The sequence below is a fragment of the Asterias rubens genome, chromosome 9 (assembly GCF_902459465.1).
Source record: "Asterias rubens chromosome 9, eAstRub1.3, whole genome shotgun sequence".
NCBI classification, from domain to species: domain Eukaryota; kingdom Metazoa; phylum Echinodermata; class Asteroidea; order Forcipulatida; family Asteriidae; genus Asterias; species Asterias rubens.
In genome coordinates, this window is record NC_047070.1 from 17,453,764 (window position 1) to 17,473,191 (window position 19,428).

The 19,428-nt window shown below is 38.4% G+C and overlaps 2 protein-coding genes across 2 annotated transcripts in view; one reads left to right on the forward strand and one right to left on the reverse strand.

Annotated features, from left to right (window-relative positions):
- Positions 1–17,408, forward strand: LOC117294362 (max dimerization protein 1-like). The gene is made up of 6 exons (XM_033776732.1): positions 1–228; positions 404–485; positions 1,640–1,672; positions 9,245–9,359; positions 10,371–10,533; positions 13,466–17,408. Exons 1-6 carry the CDS (start codon positions 156–158, stop codon positions 13,588–13,590), a joined length of 591 nt encoding a protein of 196 aa, XP_033632623.1. The 5' UTR covers positions 1–155; the 3' UTR covers positions 13,591–17,408.
- Positions 16,247–19,428, reverse strand: part of LOC117294360 (upstream activation factor subunit spp27-like) — a 25,908-nt gene continuing 22,726 nt past the window's right edge. The window contains exon 12 of the mRNA XM_033776731.1: positions 16,247–18,318. The gene's annotated coding sequence lies outside the window, so the exon portion shown is untranslated. The remainder of the gene's footprint in view (positions 18,319–19,428) is intronic.

Consider the following 19,428-nt stretch of genomic DNA (forward strand, 5'->3'; position numbering starts at 1 on the left):
GCTAGGCAGGCGCACAACACACGTTCACAACAACCGAGTAGAAAAAAACAGAACGCGATCGCGACCGTTTGGTGAAAAGACACGTACATGATTTCGACAACAATTTCTTCCAGTTTTCTAGCTTCCAAATCTTGGATATTTTTTTGTAAACCATCATGGCAGCAGTATCTATGACGAATATTAACCAACTACTTCAAGCTGCAGAATTTTTGGAGAGGAGGGAAAGAGGTAAGGGCAAAATTTAGTTTTTCGTTTTGGGTCAGATTTGGGGGATTTGACAGATGTCACGTGCCATTTTTTAGACGGATCTTTTTTACCAATTTACAATGCTGTTTTCCTCATAACCTTGCAAAAATATCACAATCACATTGACATTCACAAATACATTTTCCCTTTTTACCAGAACACGGGTATGCATCCACAATGCCATACAACCACGAATCGTCGAGACGGAAACTCAAAGTAAAGAGGCTCCACGCAAACAGGTAGAATACCTTTTTTTTCTTCTTTTCAGTTTTACATAGGGCCTAATAATAAAATATATTTCCTTTTTTTGTACTCATTTCTTTCTCGATGAATGACTAATACTATTTGTTTTGGTAACACTGTTACCAACTATTCATCGTGACTTTTTGGACTTGCAACAGAAACAGAAAATTATAGAATAAACAAAAAGCTAGTCCCTTTTTTTATTTACAATGGATAACAGTTAACACTAATTAAAAATATCTATAAGACAATGGCAGAAAAACTTCAACTCATTTTTGTCTTAATAGTTAAGTATTATTACTGTAGTGTTACTTTAGTCAGATAAACTGGAATCCAATCTTTAAAAAACATTGGGTTATCGTGTAGACAAAATTATGTCAATCATTTACAGGCACAGCAGTACATCATTTAAACATTTTACATGAATTTTTCTGAAGGTAAATTACTGGATAACTAGCTGAGGGGGAGGAAAATGAAGTAAATGTTTTAATTTCCCAAGCCTGATTGAAGATATTCACTCGTTATATTGTGTATTTTACATTCACATTTTCATTAATTTAAATAAAATTGTTTTATGAAATGATTACTTTGATAAATTTATAAAGACCTCTCTATCAAATAAAATCAAATGAAACTGACACAAGGCAAAGGGAATACAAAATAATGTTCCCCTATTGTCAGAAAACTGTCCTAATGGTAGCTGTTAATGCCCAGTAGTTTTAATTACAAAATAACAATGATAAGTATTCATGAAATGTGACAGATTTTTTATCCCAAAATCTTGATATTGCCTTTTTAAAATAACATTGACTGGTTGTAATTTTTGTGTGAGTGTCTAAATTTGTTTTTCTCGACTCAAGCAAACATACTCGTGGGTTAATGAAAACGACATCTGAAAGGGGTAGTTTTAATCTTGTTGGTTTTGTTTACACCCACAAGATGTATGGGGTCATTGTTTGTCTGCTATTGTTAATTAATAAGAGATTTAGCCACACCTTGTAGTGGGCTATCCTTCAATCAACCATTAAAAATCAAATTAACTCAAAACAAACCCCCATTGTTGCAGAATATCACTATCAGGTTTTTCCAACCCCCAGGTTTGGTAGTTCCCTAAAATATAACACAGAGCTTATTCTTTTATTAATTTCAGTCGGTCTTCACACAATGAACTTGAAAAAAATAGGTAAGTACTGCATTTATTAGTTATGTGTCACATCCACATGTTCGTTGGGTAATAATAAGCATATCCTCCACGTAGTGCACGCTACCCATGCAGTGCACTGTACATGTGGCCCATAGCTAGACACACATGTACACACACAGCCAACCAACCGTTGGTATGTTGTTGTCCTTCCCTCCATTTTGCTCATGAATAATGCATGTATTGATTACAGGCTTATGACCCCTGCGTGCTAGTATAGTTGTGATGATGTCAAAGAGCCCTGTCCTTGTGGATTTCCCAGCATCAATACTTTCCTGTGGGGCCTGGTTGGCTTGTTTGTTTGTGGTGCGTGATGTAGTGCGTACACGTTATTTATAGGGAGTGACACAGTCATGTTTGTTCTTGTTTTTATGTGGTTGTAGTGTACTACAGTTATGTCGAGTCAACAAAAAACTGCGCAACTTGATATAACTTGGTAGCTCCAGTGGAATACGGATAAATTTAGTAAATGTAGTTAAAATTATAGCTCAATATTATGTTGTGGGCTATGCAGTACTTACTTACTAGAACCTACACCAAATTGTGACAAAGACAGAAACGTGTCAGTTCAAAAGCCCTCACTTCTCAGCAAAAGAATTATAGGGACTAAGGTCCTTCTCCACTTTAATTAAGCAAAGTTCTAGCAGTCTGCAATAAACTACAAATTTCTTATAACAGGAGCACATTGCCTTAAAATCTCTCAAAATATTGCTGTTTAAAATGTCCCCTTGTCCCTTTCAAGAGTTGTCATCAATGCACAAAAACACTTTCAGTGTTTTGTAATAGTGACTAGTGTTTAAAAAAAAAGCCATTTCGTCATGAAACACACCAGGAGCCCATTTTTTGTAATTTCTTTTTTTTCAGAGTGGCAGACCATGTTCTGATATGGAATATTCAAAACCACACATTTTCAAGGAATTATTATGTGAACTATTAGGCTACTTCAATAATATATTTTAAACCATAAAATTTCAAAACAAATTCTTATTATAGGCCAAATTCTTATAGGCTAAAGTGCCAAATATGTAGACTTCAATATTATTACTAATCGGAAAAGTGCCCCTAATTGTGTAGGCCCTAAAGTGTTAAGAAAATTAAGATGTTTCATAAAAAAAACATGAGGTAATAGTAAAAGAAATAAATACTACAAATGTCATGCCTTATCAAAACAGTAAACAAAATGTTAAATGCATTGCCCAATGTTATTGTGTTAATTTGAGGAAATGTATTTCTAGGTTGCTGCGAAACAATATTCATTGTAATTGCACATATGAAAGGTTGGGGGATTTACAATTGTTGGCATTTGCAAGCATTATAATGAAAGCGTGCATTCATATCTATTTGCGGTGCTAAAGTCATGGATGATTTTCCCAATTGTGCAATCGATGACGCTCGAAAAAAATTCCCTATTTCTAAGTTGGGCTCTTTGATTGCCCCATAAAGAGCCATGGTGGCCGTTTCTCATTGGTTGTGAAGAAGTGTGCCTGCTCATGTGGTGGACAATTGTTTACTGATGTCCTGTTACAACTTGTTTTGATTTTGGGCGAGCCCTACCTACCCTGGCCCACTTTCAGGGGAGGAGGGTACCCAAAAATGATGGTAGAGTCCGCAGATAGAGTGGGTGGCTTACCTATTCTATTCAAATTGATTTGGGGTTCAATTTGGATTCAGTAGGCAACCAGTCAATACAACTCTTGTTGGTATTGGCAGCAGGCCAAGCATTCCTTGTTTACCTGGCTCACCTGAATAGTGAACTTCTAAACAGGGAAACTACACTATACATTATCTGGGCCTTTAACTAGGGAAGTTGTGATAGTAGGGCCTACGTGCCCAATAAATGCTTGTATTTATCCATTACCAATGTTTGTTCCTAGAATTGTTGGGGGGGGGGGGGCTGAGAATGGAGAGAAAGTACCTTCTTCGGGAAGATTACCCCTGTAAAACCTAATCCGATTCCCATGGGAAACTGTAGTGGCGGAGTATTAACTTGGACTCCAGCCAAGGTTTTACTACTACATGTATTGATTTATGGAGTCACTGGGCACAGGTGGATTGTAGTAAGGTTGGCTCCTGGTCCCCACTACCCATTGTAGTACAGTAGTCAAGTGGTTGGATTTGGTTGTAGGTGTAACTGCACATTGCATCATCTTACTGAGAACCTTTACTGTATACTACATGGATCACATTTGCGTGTGAACCCCCCCCCTTCCCCGCTTCTAACCACCCCCCCCCCCAAAAAAAAAAATAAAGTCAGTGATTTATTGTGCCACTTTGAATCGGGATCCCAGTCTAGGCTTAGCTTGGCTTTACTTAAACCCACAATGATGGAGTTGCACAAATTGCATGAGGGTGGACTCCAAAAGAACAGGAAAGCGTTTAAACCCAAGTTGGCTCAAGTGACTGAATCTTTAGAAAGCATGTTTTATCTGACTTCATTTAATTTCTGATGAACAAGATTGGAAATGTACTTTGTTGTCCCATGGCACACAAATTTAAATGATCCTGGACTTATTTCAAAGTCTTCCAAACATGTTAATATTTTTTACAGGCCTGATACCTCATGGAAGCATTAGTAGACAATTGTCTTCATGCCTTGTGAAATATTCCAGTAGAAAATAACATTTCTCTGAGCTTTCATGGAGTAAAGGCCCTCAGATCCTTTAAAAATGGGAAACTCTACATGTACATGTACCTTGCCCTAACACAAACGCAGTTTCGGTTCTGATGTAATGTGTATACATGTTTGTTTCAGAGTCCCATATGACTAGCCTACGTACAATGTGTTCCAGCCCAGTAATGTTGATTCTCAGCTGGTAAAATTATAACAGTTGCGTGAACTGACCCGCGTTTCTACATGTGCAAACATTCAATGGCTCTAGCAGGCCCTTGTTGTTGTGTTAGGTTTTGTGCTGAGGAGTTGTTTACCAATGTGTGTGTGACAGTGCTGGCAGTGCCACAACAATGGCCATTATGGGGGGGGGGGGGGGGGGCTGTTAGGCGGCCAAACCCTGGATTTGACTGCTCTTTGACCCATTGCTGGGATTTGGAGTTTCTGTTTAGGTTGGAACAGTATTTTGAAGAGTATTGACACTGGACTCTTGTGTCAATGCGAGAAATCTGCGGCAGCATGGTTATTAAATCATTCTCAATCCAAATATTACAATGAGATTGTATTAAAGGATTCGTTTGGTAATTAACAGGGCGGGAAAATTTGTTTTTGATACATTTGACAGGTACAACATAATTTGTAAAGGTCTTGCTGGAGCTGATAAGAAAAGATAGAAAATAGAAACAATAGGTGCATCTAAATTGTTGTCTGGTCAGTGTCTCACTGTGGTTTGTTTGAACATGGGCAAGGATGTACTAGAACTCCATCATGACCATCCATCCATTTTTTACTCATTTTGTTAAAACAATATACAGCCACTTGAATATTAGACCACCATCTGTCAGTTTTCATTCCATGGGTTTTATTGATCAACCCAAATACCTTATTGAAAATAGGAAACAATTGTTTGTGAGACCCTTTGTAAACAACAGGGATTAAGTGATTTTGATTAACTAAAATTCACTTCTAAAAAAACGTTAATTTATGGTAGGAGGTTTATTGGGTTTGCTGAAACTGTAGGCCTACTAAATGTTCAAGTACGATTTGAAACTGCATTGAGGGAAAGATCATTGACACAGTTCGAGGAAATATTAAACTAAGATTTATGAAACTGATAAAATTCTCGTGGAAGTAAGCCATCTTCACTTGAGAAGTCTTTCGGTCAGTAATTTGATCTGTTGAGCAGTTCTTGTTTGCTATCCCTGAATGATGCTCCCCAGCTGTGATCTTTCTTCCAAGATGACCACTGGAGCCTACTAGAGAAGTTACACAATAATTGCCACATGCCCCCAAGTCACAAACACCTGAGGACAAATTCATTGAAACCAAAGTCTCTCCCCCTCAGAGCGAGGCCATCTTGAGGTGAAGGTCACCTTGTCAAATGTCAGTGTTGATAATGTACCCCACCTGTTGGCTAGACTTTAAGAGATTGCCAGGCACAAATCAACTTCTGTAAAAGGCATTGCTGGAAACGACCACACCCCGATTCCCCCTCAAAAGGGGGGGGGGGGTGTTTTGAACTGGTGTGTAAATTTGATTGGTCATACACACCATGTGGGGAGGATTGTCGACTGCAATAATCAAGGAAGACACAAAATCACCTGAAAGGAACCAGGACAGACATGGAAGGAAGTGGACTTTTGTGGGCAGGAAAGTTTCAAGATGTACTGGGAGTACAAGAGGGGGAAAGTCATCAAGTAGGCCCCTATCTGTTTTAAACTCAATCATTGTTGAAACAATGTCGTCCCTCCTCTCTCATGTAGTTTAAATTTTGTGGGTACTGCGCCCCCTCCCACCACCCAGTTCATGGATCCACAGCTTTCTCCCAAAGACACCACCAAACCGTAAAATTGTGAGCAGGAACATTTTCAATTGAGTGAAGTTCACAACCTGTACTGTCATTTGATCCATGCCCAGGGCAGGGTCCTAGTAGTAGATGGGCCACAGAGCTCCTGGATGGAGTGAATGATCTGATTTATGTGACAGTGTTTTCAGAATGGGTGACACCTTGTAATGGTCTAGATGAAGGACAGCATCAGTGGGGGTAAATTGACTGGGAGGGACTTCAACATTGAACTGAGGATTTATAGGCTAACTACATGTATTCGGCCTGCTGGTTGTTCCTCGCTGCTAGACTTGATGCAAGCCCTTTCTCCATATGGTGAAAAAACATGTCCCCTAGGGTTCACTTCAAGATTTCATAAGACTCCATTGAGAGGCATGGTACAGCACTGAGCACATCCTACAACATTGTTGCAATTCTCATGAGTATTGTGGAGACTTACAACATTTGACTGAAGTACAATAAAAGACAAATTAAACAAAATTATTTTCGAATTATGTGGCAATTAGTCCTCTTCCTCTGGCTTGATGAAATTGTTTCATATATTTCAGCTGAAATGACAAATCACAATGGTATTCACTTGCAACTTGGAACAAAATATTTGTACTGGCAGTGAAAATGCTCTGAATGTAGGCCTACACAAGCAACAACCCCCCCCCCTTCAAATTCGGGGACAATTTGAGTCTGCAGAAATAATCTTGAGTTCAACAATGCATTCTTCAAAGGCATCAGCTTTTAAAAACTTAAATAAAACAGGTTTCTCCGGATCTGTTTTCCGCAGAGATTCACAAATGGGTGTATCAACAATGCAATGTATTGTGCATTCAGATTGGGAGTTTGATTCAAACGGCCTGGCTTTATTAGTGCTACACAACAGAGAAATAAAACGCAAGGCCATTTCCAAGCGCCATGGCCTTAATTGATGTAGTAAACTCAGTCCAATAAGCGGGGAAAAAGAAGTCAAGGTTGTTTAGTAAACACGTACATTACAACTGAGTAGCAACGTGTCATGGCGTTCATGGAATGTGTATGATAGAGGCACACATGACACTATAGCTTCAGTTACATAAAGCTGTGTAGAAAATATTGCTTAGTAACTTCCTGCTTAGCAAAAAAAAGAGCAGGATAACGATTATGTGTCATGACACGGTGCTTAGCTACATTTTGTGCTGATAATCGGCTCTGATGATATAAAGGCCCCTACATGTTTTATGTAAATTTACTTGTTATCGATAAATTGCCTCTGTAAATGAAAATTTTTCAAAAGTCAGTTTGTATTACATGCGGTAGAACAAGCTCACCACAGATCAAGTCCGAACATGTCAGGACATGTCCATTTTTGCCGTAGATCAGCTTCAAGGCTACCTCGACACTATGATAGGAATGGATGAGCAATATACGCCATTGGAGGTTGGTTGCACCTCTGTCCGAGAGATTTATATTGGCAGTGTGTGATGCCATCAATGTTATTGAAGCGGCTTGCTGGGATTATCTTTTGCAATCCCCCTATGGGTGAGATTGGAAACTATGCTTGTTGCATGGTAGGGCATTTTTTAACTTTGATTAATAAAAAGCTTTTGAAATGGCTGATGGCTATGGCATCTTTTCATAATTGTAATATGAAGAGAGAAAAATGTCAGAATTTTAAAGCCAATTGCGTGCAATTTAAATTGCACACATATGTTAAAACATCACTTGCAATGCTTGGTGGAACCAAAATTGTGAAATTTCTGTTCACAAATGAAAATAAAACACATCAGTCACACCGTGGTCAGACACACTGCTTCGTTAAAATTTAGTAATTGTGGTTGGAACGCATCTTGAATATACTGACTGGCACTGCATTTACCAAAAGGGCTGTGTTTGTAAATCACCGTGTTACACAAAGCCCAAGGACTCTGTGATTATAAAACAAACAAACACAGGTTGTTTGCTTGGTGCAGGTGTGGTTTACGAAGCCACAGCAATGCTGATCTTGTCAGTACATGCCTATCATGAAGGTGAACCAACCATAGAGAAACCACAGTCATACAAGACTGGTTCAGGCAAGTCTGCACTCTGCACTCCCACTCTAGTGCAGGCTGACCGCCAACCTACAGAAGTAGCGTGTACGCAAACTCGGCTCAGAGTCAATAACATAGCATTACCGTTGACTTTGCTTTGAATTACGTTCAACCCCATGAATTGGAGGAAACTTTAGATGTATACATGTTTTGATTTTTGAATTCCATGCAGTGCAAACCATCGGTCCAAAGTTTGTGAAGTATACATTTTTTCAGTTGAACTGTATTTTATCAGATTTTTTTTTTTGACAGTTCAAAAAGCCTGATTTTTACAGCTTGTCATTCTCTAGAAAGACCATGGAAAGACTAATCTGGAGAAATGTGAGCACAGTCAAATCAATATATTATAAAGTCCAGACATCCACGTGTACCCTACTTTTATAGAGGTTGCCTAAAGTCAGCCTGCTAAGTTCCCTGTCGCTCGTTACATTGCTTGTCACTCACTGAACCCACTGTTTGTACTTAGTCCATCAAACATTGTTATCCTACATTGGAGTTATTTTGAGGGGGAAAGCACCACCAGACCTACTACCCCTGTCAAGTCATTAGTCTCCTAATTCTTCCCTCGTAATCTTTAAAGTCTCTTGTCTAATGAGTCCTGACAGGCCCTAAACCTTCCATGGGGACAGATCAAAATTGAATTAAATGTGACATTAAGAATATATTTGGATCACAATGTAAAGACCTGCTCAATATTTTCAATAACGTAACAAGAATCCAACCTGCGTAATAAACAAGATTGGATTTGATAATTTTGCAATTGGTCACTTTTATTGAACTACTTCTGCTCCTTGGGGTCATAAACTGTTTTCTTTGCAAGGGGATGAAATGGATGGTATGCGTTCTCGAAGTTGGAATTTTGCTGCCAATTTGTAGAGGGGGGATGCCTTGTATTAAATTTCTTGTGGCATTTGTGGTTGTGGTGTCAACATACTCTCATATAACCAACACTGATTTTGTGTTTGCTTAAGATTAATCATTTAGGCGTGAAGCTAAGTTGAGATCCTTGCTCATGATTTTGTTTTTCTTCTGTTCTGCAGGAGAGCACATTTGCGAAACTGTCTAGAGAGACTAAAAGAAATCGTCCCTTTGACAACAGAGTCAGCAAGACACACCACATTGGGGTTACTAACAAATGCCAAGGATTTCATTGCGGTAAGTAGAATATCCCATGTGCCCTTTGGAATCGTCTTCCCATCAAAACAGAAAGATGACATACTGGAGAGAAGAACCATGGCATAGGCCTATGAATTCATTTTTTATTTAGTTTCACTACTCAACAAGTCAGGATGGTGTTGGCCATCAGCCATACAATTTGAACTATCTGAGATTGTCAGCCCAGCCTTATAATGGGTTTCCCATTCCTAAAGAAAACACATCCACCATATGGTAAAGCTGCGTTTGTGATGTGAAAATAAAAGGGTGATCACAAATTTAAAAGGGGTTACTTTTGGAAAATAGAAGTCAGTCAACATGTCACTTTGTTGTGTGTGCCAGGGGGTTGGGGTGGGGTCCTATTATCCTAAATGGCCTGGAGTGAATACAACAACAGAAAGGGTCACTTTTGATGACAGTCTGTCAGCTGATTGGGGTGACTGGGTTCAACCATTGCTCTAAGAGATGGTGGGAGATCAATGGATTAGTACTGCACAACATTAACCGTGTTCAATGCAGTTTGCTTGTAGGTCTGACTCTTCAAATTGAATCATCTTGGGTGTGGCAAATTAAAATAGCAAAGTAGTAAACCAAACAAGCAGATTTTGCTGACAATTCTGGGCTGATATTTCACAGAGGCCCTATGTCATTGCCTTGGTGCCCCTTGACATGTTCCAATAAAAAAATTACAATTTCCTTATAAAGCTGCCCTTTACCAAGGAAAAAATGCCTTGGTGCATCACAAAGCAACAGTATTTTAGCGAGCAGAGCGCTGGCATGTTTAACTGAAGGCCATTGGTCCAAATCCCGCTCTAGTTAATTTTGCTTCGTTCAACCCCAAATTAAAAATTGCGGCATGCAAGTACTTTCGCAAAGCATTTAAATTTTATTTGAATTATTCTGTTTCAATACAAGTAGCAAAGAACCTGGTATACAAAGAATAAACAGGGCTGTGAATCTGCAATGTTATTTTGCAATCCATTAATGTGATTTGGTGTTTTGAACTCACAGAATTTGGAGGAGAAAGAGAAAAAATTCCAGTTTTGTAAAGACAAGCTAGCCAGGGAGCAACGGTTCTTAAGGAGGCGACTGGACCAGCTCAATCTGGGCAGGCATAAGATAAGACAAGACAGTACGGGCAGCTCATCCATGATGTCGGACGATTCAGAAAAAGGTATTGCAGCTTAAAAAGTAAAATATTTCTGTTGCCAATTTATTACAAGTTATTTCACAGTTTAATTTATATTGACATGCTTAGCTGCAAAGACCCCTTAAAACTTATGATGAAATTTATCTGTGACTTAAATAAGGTATTATTACTCGTACACCATTGGGGTTTTGGGGGTAAAATAAAGTATTTTTTAAAAGCGAAAAGAAAAACCAAAGCTTGAATGGAATGTGTGGAACACTTTATCCGAGTCAATATGCCCTGCCCTTTATGTATAGGGCTACATCAGAAATGCAATTACTTGGACTACATGTATCGTGGAGCGGGAAATATTCTCCAAATCCTTGCGGCTTTACGCTCTGTATATTGTGCCTAGTGGAAGATTTGTACAGTGCATACATACATGTATTGTACTTGTATTGCCTTTAAGGGGGATGCTTGCAATTGCAAACAATGTGGTTAGAAAAAAAAATCAAATTACCTACATTCTTTCTGACCTAAGCTACATGGGGATTATGTAATGTTTAGAAGAGTGAATTGGAAAATCTTAATCAGTCGGAGCAGGTGTGGTTACAAGTGACACCAGGAAATGCTGGCTCTCTCTTTCTCTCTACAGTACTAGTACTACATGCTCATATATTAGGGTCAAAGGTCACTGTGGTCATTGTCCATGGCCATCAAAGGCCAAACTGATCAGATTTATGCACTAATACCAACAAAGGTAATACCCCAGCTGAGGTAATGCTGATAGCTAGCTGTGGGCAGTGTCCTCATTCTGCTACTCACTCCCTGGGATTCATTTACAAGGGCAGTGCCAGTGTAGTATCAAAAGGATACATTTCAAATGCAAATTTGATTCTTTTTGGAGATGTGCATGGAGGTCAGGACTAGTGGCCATGGGCACTCCTGTGATGTGTGAACTTGTTTGGTTTTTTTTCAGAAGGGGAGGAGTTTTATTTGTTAGATTAGGCCTGAAGGTGGGAGAATGAGATTAATGTAAATCAGCTGGATTTTACTTTTACCCACCCACCCCCCCTCCAAAAAAACAATTGGAAACCTGGTTATTTGCATAATGTTGCTTTTTAAAACGCAAAAACCACAACACCTGTTTGTGACTTTAAGTCTGTTGTAAATAGTGTACCCTGCACTACATGTACTGAGGCTTAATTAAAGAGTGCCAAGCAAAGTAACAGAAACTGATCACAGCACACTGTACACCACACAGGATGTGATCCAGTCCATGCATGTTACATTTTTAAAGGGAAAGTACAGTATGGGTTGTTGGACTGGAGAGGGAAGTTAACACTGACTCAATTGCTACATGCAACAGGCCTGGAATTTCGTTTTTCAGGAGGGCGAGGCTATTTGAATTTTGCAAAGGGCACTTCCATTAGAAATGTTTAAGTCTATGGGAAACTTTTGAAAGGGCAACACAGACCATGGCCTCCATGTAATCCCAGGCCTGCATGCAATTATGTTTAAGAGTTATTCAATTATAATTCACTTGCCCTTGCTTTGGCTGACCATGGGCTGATGATTAAAAAGAAATTCTAAGCTTTTCAGATCTAATCAGCTGCAAATAATTAGTATAAGTCAAGCTACTTATTAAATATATACATGTAAAGGTGTACTTTTTAAGATAAGTGAACAAATATACACCGACACAATAAGAATCATGCACGTGCAAAAAAGTATGTATGCCCATGAAAATGAGACATTATGACGTAAATGCGCCCTGCCCCAGAGTAGATTAGGCAGACAGTGAAAGCAACAATTAAGCGCACGTGTAAAGTACAAAAAAACTAAGTGTACATCTCAATCTGAAATCTTGTCTTCTTCAGTACTGTACCCTGACCGTAACAGACTGTGTAGTGGAAGTTATATTTAGATGTATGTCAGCCAAACAGGAACCATAGGAAATTGACTCAACACTGTCTTGGTCGGGGCAGTCATAATACAACCCCACTCCAACGCACTTGCACTTGGCTGGTGTAGAAGTTACCCATTGGTTTCTACTACGTTATGATTCATCCAGTGGGCTTAGTTAACTTGTGGTGCACCTTGTTTTTATATTACACTATTTTGTTCTAAATGTACGATTTACTCAGAACCAAACAATTCACACAACTTTTTTGTCATGCTGCGCCATCTTGGTCATGTCCCCTGTAGACTGTGTAGTAGTCTTGAGTACTGATTGCCATTAAAGAAAAAGGGGCCAGTCTATTTTGAATGATAGAGAGAAAAACATGTCTATTACAGGTCATGACGTGGGTTATCGTCATGTACTAATCATCCATTTTTAACTGACGCAAGGCACTTTCTTTTGTTAGTAAAAGGGCACTTCTCAGTGACAAATTGAAAAGTCTCATGTAGAAACCTTTCATAGGGCAAGTGACACAACATCTCTGGCTCTTGTAAAGTTCAAGGCCTATTCTTGTTTAGTAATCGTCGTGATGGCATCTGACAAATTTTGTGCACATGCTGAGCGCTAACAGAAACTATGTCCTGTGTCAATATCAAATGGTCTTTCCTGCATTTTGCATCAGGGAGTTGTAATGCACAGTACATGTTTCCTACAAGCATAAAAGGAAGAGTGCTTTATGTATTTCAATTGCAGATAATCGTTTGATAAATTATGGGGTTTGGCAGGATTGCGTTACTGCAGTCCTTACATTTGCAGGCCTCGAAAGATACCACGGCACCCATAGCAAAGGCCATGGTGCCCTGTGCTTTTGCTGAAGTGCCCTTTACAATACAAGTTCCAATACAAATTAACATTTTCCTCATTCATAGAGGTGCCCCTTATCAAGAGCCCTTCAAGAGTGAAGTCCAAAGCCTGCATTTGCATGCACATAACAATTTATTTCTTTGCGGGGAGAAGAAAGTATGAGAGCCATCAGCTTATAATTGCTTATTTTTGTGTCATTTTTTTGTTCAGATGATGTTGATGTTATTGGGTACAACAGCGACAGCGACGAGAGGAGCGGGTCGGAAATGACAGGGAGCGATGGTGGCCTTGCAGTTAGTACCAAGGAGATCGTCATCACGGAGCAATCGCTCTGAGAAATGGTCCCCCCTTCGTCTTCATCTCCTCACCGCAATGGAATTTTTATATAATTCAGCCAGTCAGATCAGATTCATGAATGTTTTGGACGGTGGCGTCAGTGTTGTTCGGCGTCATCGCCGCTAAGTGGCAGCCATATTAACGATTTATATCGGAGATTCTGAGGTGATGTGGTGTTTTAATACATAGTCACAGAGCAAGCACAGGGACACAAGGGGTTCGACTGTCTGTTTGAGATTGGTTTGTTTTTTCCTTGTTTGTTTGTATTTATTTATTTGGATGGATGTTTGCAATGTTTGATCAGAGAAGGTTGGAGTCCTATGCATAGAACACAATACTGGATTTCCCTTCTCCAAAGCAGTGGCCAAATATTTTGTGGTACAGTTTTCTTATTTATACAAGACAGAGAAGCACCCCTTCCCTCCCAAGGTGCTGAATAACAAATAACCAAAACTGGAGCATCAAGCTTTATGGATTAGTGTTGACCATTGCAGGATTGCACATGTTGGCCTTGGTGTTTTATGCCGCCCGAGATTTTCTGCACAATTCAATAAACATAATTGTAGTGGAACAGAGCATGCCCAGAACCATGTGGTTGGTCATGCCCAGAGAGACCTTTGGCTAATGGAGAGAGACAGAGCGCCGTCCATGCTCCTACAAAGCCTAAAAGCCATTGCTAGATCCAGGTCCAACCATGTGTGCATCAATCTGACCGTGCAAATGAGTGGAAGTAATGAGTTTGGCCAACCTCGGCTTTAAACAAAATCGACTGCTACTCCTCGGGGTTAGTCAAGTCATGTTCATATACATGTACAGCTGCAGAAAGTGCATGGTATTCACTCGCCAAGACAAATTACATGTACTTTTTATATTATTTTACATGTACATTACATTACTATCCTATCCTACCCTTGGTTATACATTACGCCAGTTTGAACTGCGAGTGGGGTAGACATCTATGCAAATTGCAGGGAAGTGGGTGTTTATTTATGCATGGACAGCCAGTCTGTGGTGGATTTGAATTCCTGTTGTGGCAGAAAACAAAGCGAAATGGATCACACACGCAGTTGATTTGTTCTGTTCTAGTCAAACTACTGGGTTTTTGTTTTTCCATGTGTAAGAATCTGTAATAGGCTGGGCTGCCCTGTTGGGTCCAGTGTAATGGCAAGCCTTGACTACATGTGCATCCTGCTGGCATGGTCAATACCTAACAAACAAAGAATACTAGAGCAGTGCCCCTGTGTCTGTCACAACAAGGGTGTGTGCTTATTGTGGTGAGGTGTCATCTTGCACAGTGGTGGCTGGAGCTTTGTCTTGGATTGGGTTAGCCAAGAATTGGATACTCCTTTCAGTTGACAAATAATGAAGAGTGGAACAACAAGAGAAGTTGCCCCCAGTCTTGCCTGGAAAAAAGGGACCTCATATGTTCCAGCCATCTTGTTTGACCCTCCCGTACACAAACAAAATTACCACCAAAATGAAGCTGAAATATCAGCATTGTTTTCATTATTAATTGACAGACCAGCTTCACACAGAAGGAAAAATGAAATACTTAAAATCGAAAGCAAAGCCAAATTCAGAGCACCCAGTGTACTAGTCATATCATGGAGGAATACATTATTTATTCCTCAATGGTCATATAATGCTAAATTTTTGAAGAATTTTCAATGTTGGTTCTTGTTTTGTTTTAAATTACATGTACATGTACTTGCTTATTATTGAATGTGAGAAACATGTCGGCTTCAAAAGTTGATGTTTCTTTCCTCCTAGGAATGTTCTGTGCCGAAATGCATAATTTTTTCAAATTACAATGAAATTGTTAATGAATTTTACCCCCTACCCTAATTTATATATGAATGAATTCAATACCAAATTGAAGTTAACATGATTGCTTATTTAAACAATAATAGATAGGGGACAATTTATGTACAGAAATAACAGATTCGTGACCAGACCAAACCGGGTACCAACAAAAAGGGTTTGCACCGTTTATTCTGATATGAATCGTGAACGAACAAGTGTAATACAGAGCCACGTTGCAGTTGGGATAATTTCACTAGCTCATAGCTTCTGGCCGAAAAGATTAATTGGTGAAATGGTGTATTTTACATCAAAATAAATTGTACTTTCTTGCAGCTGGTACTATAAAATATATATCTCACTTAGAGTCCTTGGATTGGTAAATGCAAATGGAAGAAAAATACAGTGACAATATTTACTGGAACAGTCATGGCTGGATGAACCAAAATTCATCACGTCCTAAAATTGTTTAGAACGTTGCAAAGTGGGGATCAAAACTGGCAATGAGTATTTTGACGGTTCAAACAGATATTCAGGCTAGGAGCAGAAGACTTAGGATGCTCCTTTGCATTTTTGAACCGTGGCCAGTGTTGGTCATTTATACATGGTGTTCACTACTCGGGTTCATTGCAAGTTCATTCATATTGTAAAGTGAAACTTTTGCATTTATCAAAAGGTAAGGATGTCTATACATTGAACATTCCAGAAAGAGTCCCCAAACCCCCGACTTGTTAATTGAAAGCCGGGACTTCCTTAATTGAAAGCCGGGACTTCCTAAGGCCAGGGATTCTGCTTAAAAAAAGATACCCCTTCTTTTAGAAGACACTAAAAAAAAATACAATTGGAATATACGCATTGGTCATGTCTTTGTGTTTGCTCTGTTGTATCAAACTGATATAAGGAGAGTAAAGAAAATTGGCAAGTGTGTAAGGTTAATGACTGGCACCTGTATAAAACGACAAAATGCTGCAATTCTTGTCTTTACTAAGTCTTAAGATTTAAGAATAGACACAGTTAAAATATACGATTTCTAAACTGCATACACTTGTTCCGATTTATTCCCTTTTTCTTTGAAAGCCAAATCTATTGCCCCATAGTTATTTGGGGGGGGGGGGTGACCTAACGACAAGGCAACCCCTCATCTAAAGATCTGGTGATTTTATTGTATAAAAAATCTCTTATAAGTTTCCCCTGGAAGAGATTTGAGTGACGGAAGTATAGGGAGGCAGTCCATGGAAATGTTCTTGATTTTCTCATTTTTGTTGGCGTGTGTAATGGTTTAAAGATGCGAGCAGATATTCCTCAACATTTTCTGTTTTAAATTCAAGCTACTGTATTATTATGCCTAGTTGGTTTTTGAATGTTATTAAATCAGATTTTAATTTTTGCAAATGTTGACGTGCTTTTAACATATTAACATGGTTTCTATCAGACAAACAGAAAGGTTCAAGACTAAGTATCAGGTTTTTTAAACATTGTAGGTTTATTTGAAAACAATATAACTTTTTTATGAGAAAAAAAATCGCTCTGTAAGGCATGAAAATTTGAATGTGCCTTAATTCTGACTGATAAAGGTACAAACTTCTAGGGTTGGGACTTGCTAAATTTAGCAAAGCTGCTGGTGCAAAAGGAAAAGCTTAACAATTATTTACAAAAATAAGCAGAGATTGCGACTTGAAGCACAAACGAACTGATAAGTTCTTGACCACAAATTGCATTGGCTTAACAAAATGATTTGCTACATCAAAGTACCATTCCATGTTCAGATTCCAAGATTTGTTGGCTGGAATTAACACAACCTTCAAATACTTGGGCATTGGACTACAACAACTGATCACACATTTTTAGCTTGAAACCTCCAGAGTCCATAAATTAGCTGTCCTATGCACTTAGCAGCTGGCTTTATTTATTTTATCAATGCCCCAGTACCAATTATATAAACAGTCGCAACCCAGCAGATTTTTTACATTTTTTACACTCCTTGTTGCAATTTATACACCAGATAAAAAAAAAAAAATCTTTAAACAAAAGGAATGGTAAAAAAAAGTAAGAAAAGCATCTGTTCAAAGGAGTTATTCCATTTTCTTTGGGATTAAAAGCAACATTATAGCGTACACATCTAAAAATTGGCAATACACAATCACATTAACCCCTAACTAACTTGCAATTTGATAGTTTGAGCCAACTAAACCTTTAGTTGGAGCCAACTAAACCATTCAACTTAGAGTTGAGATAAAGCCAAGGGTTTAGAACAAAAAAGTATATATTTAAACAACGACATTCAAAGCAGTGTTTAATTAAACGCATTCTTCTTTCCTTTATTTTTGAACGCAACTTAAATTCAGTCATGAATACAATATGTCATTATACTGTCTTATATGACCATAACAAAAGGGGAAACAAGAAAACAAATGATATTCACTGTTCTCTATAACAGAATGTTTATTGCTTTAAGACATCCTTAACAAACTAAATAAATAAGGACACCGTCATTCAAAGTAAAACAAATTACTTTTCCTGTACTAAAGCCATGTCGAACTGACCACTACTGTTCTAATAGTAATATTACGTGCATAATTAAACTCTAAAGCAGCATCATGTCCTTGTTTCTCATAAAGAGGCGAAAAGAAAAAAAGTTCAAGGAAAAGTAATGGTCATTCATATGATGGAGGACACCTGCGGTAACTGTATACGTTTTTTATTTATGATAAATGCATAATGAGCACTCCCCTACTGAGTATTATGCATGCGGTCAGGTCATCTGAGGTTGCGTATATACTGACTGCTTTATAATTGCATTCGGACCACTGTCACTGTCCAGTCTGTGTGGACTGACCATGACAGAGCCCAATGGCAGGAAGAAGAGGCTTTCTGATGACCTCCTGTCATTCTCTTCATTCATTGATTCATGGGCAAGCGTCCGGATTCTGTAGTGGGAAAGACATTGAAAAGGTCAAGTGTTAAACCTTCGTTTTGTAAAACGAACGCCCGCAGGGCAAACACTTCAGGACTGTAGAGAAATAAAGAAATCTGGCCGTTACGTTTTGCGGACGAGAACGGGTTATATTACCCAATTAGTAAGCTTTACATATAAATTAGAATAATACTACAAGTACAGGTACGCTGCAAACCAACTAATACTTTGACTCTATTGTCAAGATCCGGTGACATGTCCTTAGCATTTTTTTATGGATTACAACAAAAACTACAGTTAAAAAAACTGTATTGAAAATATCCACTTAGCTTCATATAAACCGTGGACATCCAAAACTGAGCAAAAACTCGTTTCATCAGACCGTACAATAATATCAAACCTTAACATCAATTCTTAATTAAGAAAATTTTATTAATATTTCTGCCTGGCTGTAATACAAAACGTTACATACTCCAATGATTGTGAAACCGTTCCCCCTTGGTAGTTACATGTAAATTGAATGCCTCTCCTTTGGGATTGCCCACTGAGGTTATTCAATAATAACTGAAAGATCACTTGAACAGAATCTAATTCTAAAAGCGTGTACTTTATTGGCGTGATATCGTCTCCTTATTATTACAGTTTTATCTCCATCAGAAAAATGCTAAATATTTCAAACTCGCAATGAATTTTAAAATGCACTTTTTATTTATCACAACACCGCTCATTGCGGGTATTATTATTTTCTAAAAATGATTTGAAACCATGCACAATCTGTTTCTTGCAAATTGAACAGCTATTTTTGGTGGAATGTATAATTTATTACGTATTTTTTATTAATTTGAACAATGGTAATAATTGTGTTTTTTGTTTTTGTTTGGTGCTATGGACGGCTCATTGTATGCGAAATGGAAAATTCCTCCTTTAACTAAATGGCTCTGCTTTTAACAACAGTCTAATGCTACTTGTAATTATTATTTATTAGCATGTTTATAAAACATAATTTTTATTCGAACTATGAATCTATGAGTACCGCGGTGGATAGAGGAAAGACAAGTAGGGCCAAGTGTTGTATCAATGTTAGAGGCTTCAGTTCTGTTTTTAAAATCCTAGATCTTAGATT

What these genes read in the sequence shown, in the direction of transcription:
- LOC117294362 (XM_033776732.1), top strand. Translation starts at nt 156, where the DNA reads ATGGCAGCAGTATCTATGACGAATATTAACCAACTACTTCAAGCTGCA. An exon ending in AAGAGGCTCCACGCAAACAG is followed by an intron (nt 486 to 1,639) that starts GTAGAATACCTT and finishes TATTAATTTCAG; the next exon opens with TCGGTCTTCACACAATGAAC. An exon ending in ATGCCAAGGATTTCATTGCG is followed by an intron (nt 9,360 to 10,370) that starts GTAAGTAGAATA and finishes TTGAACTCACAG; the next exon opens with AATTTGGAGGAGAAAGAGAA.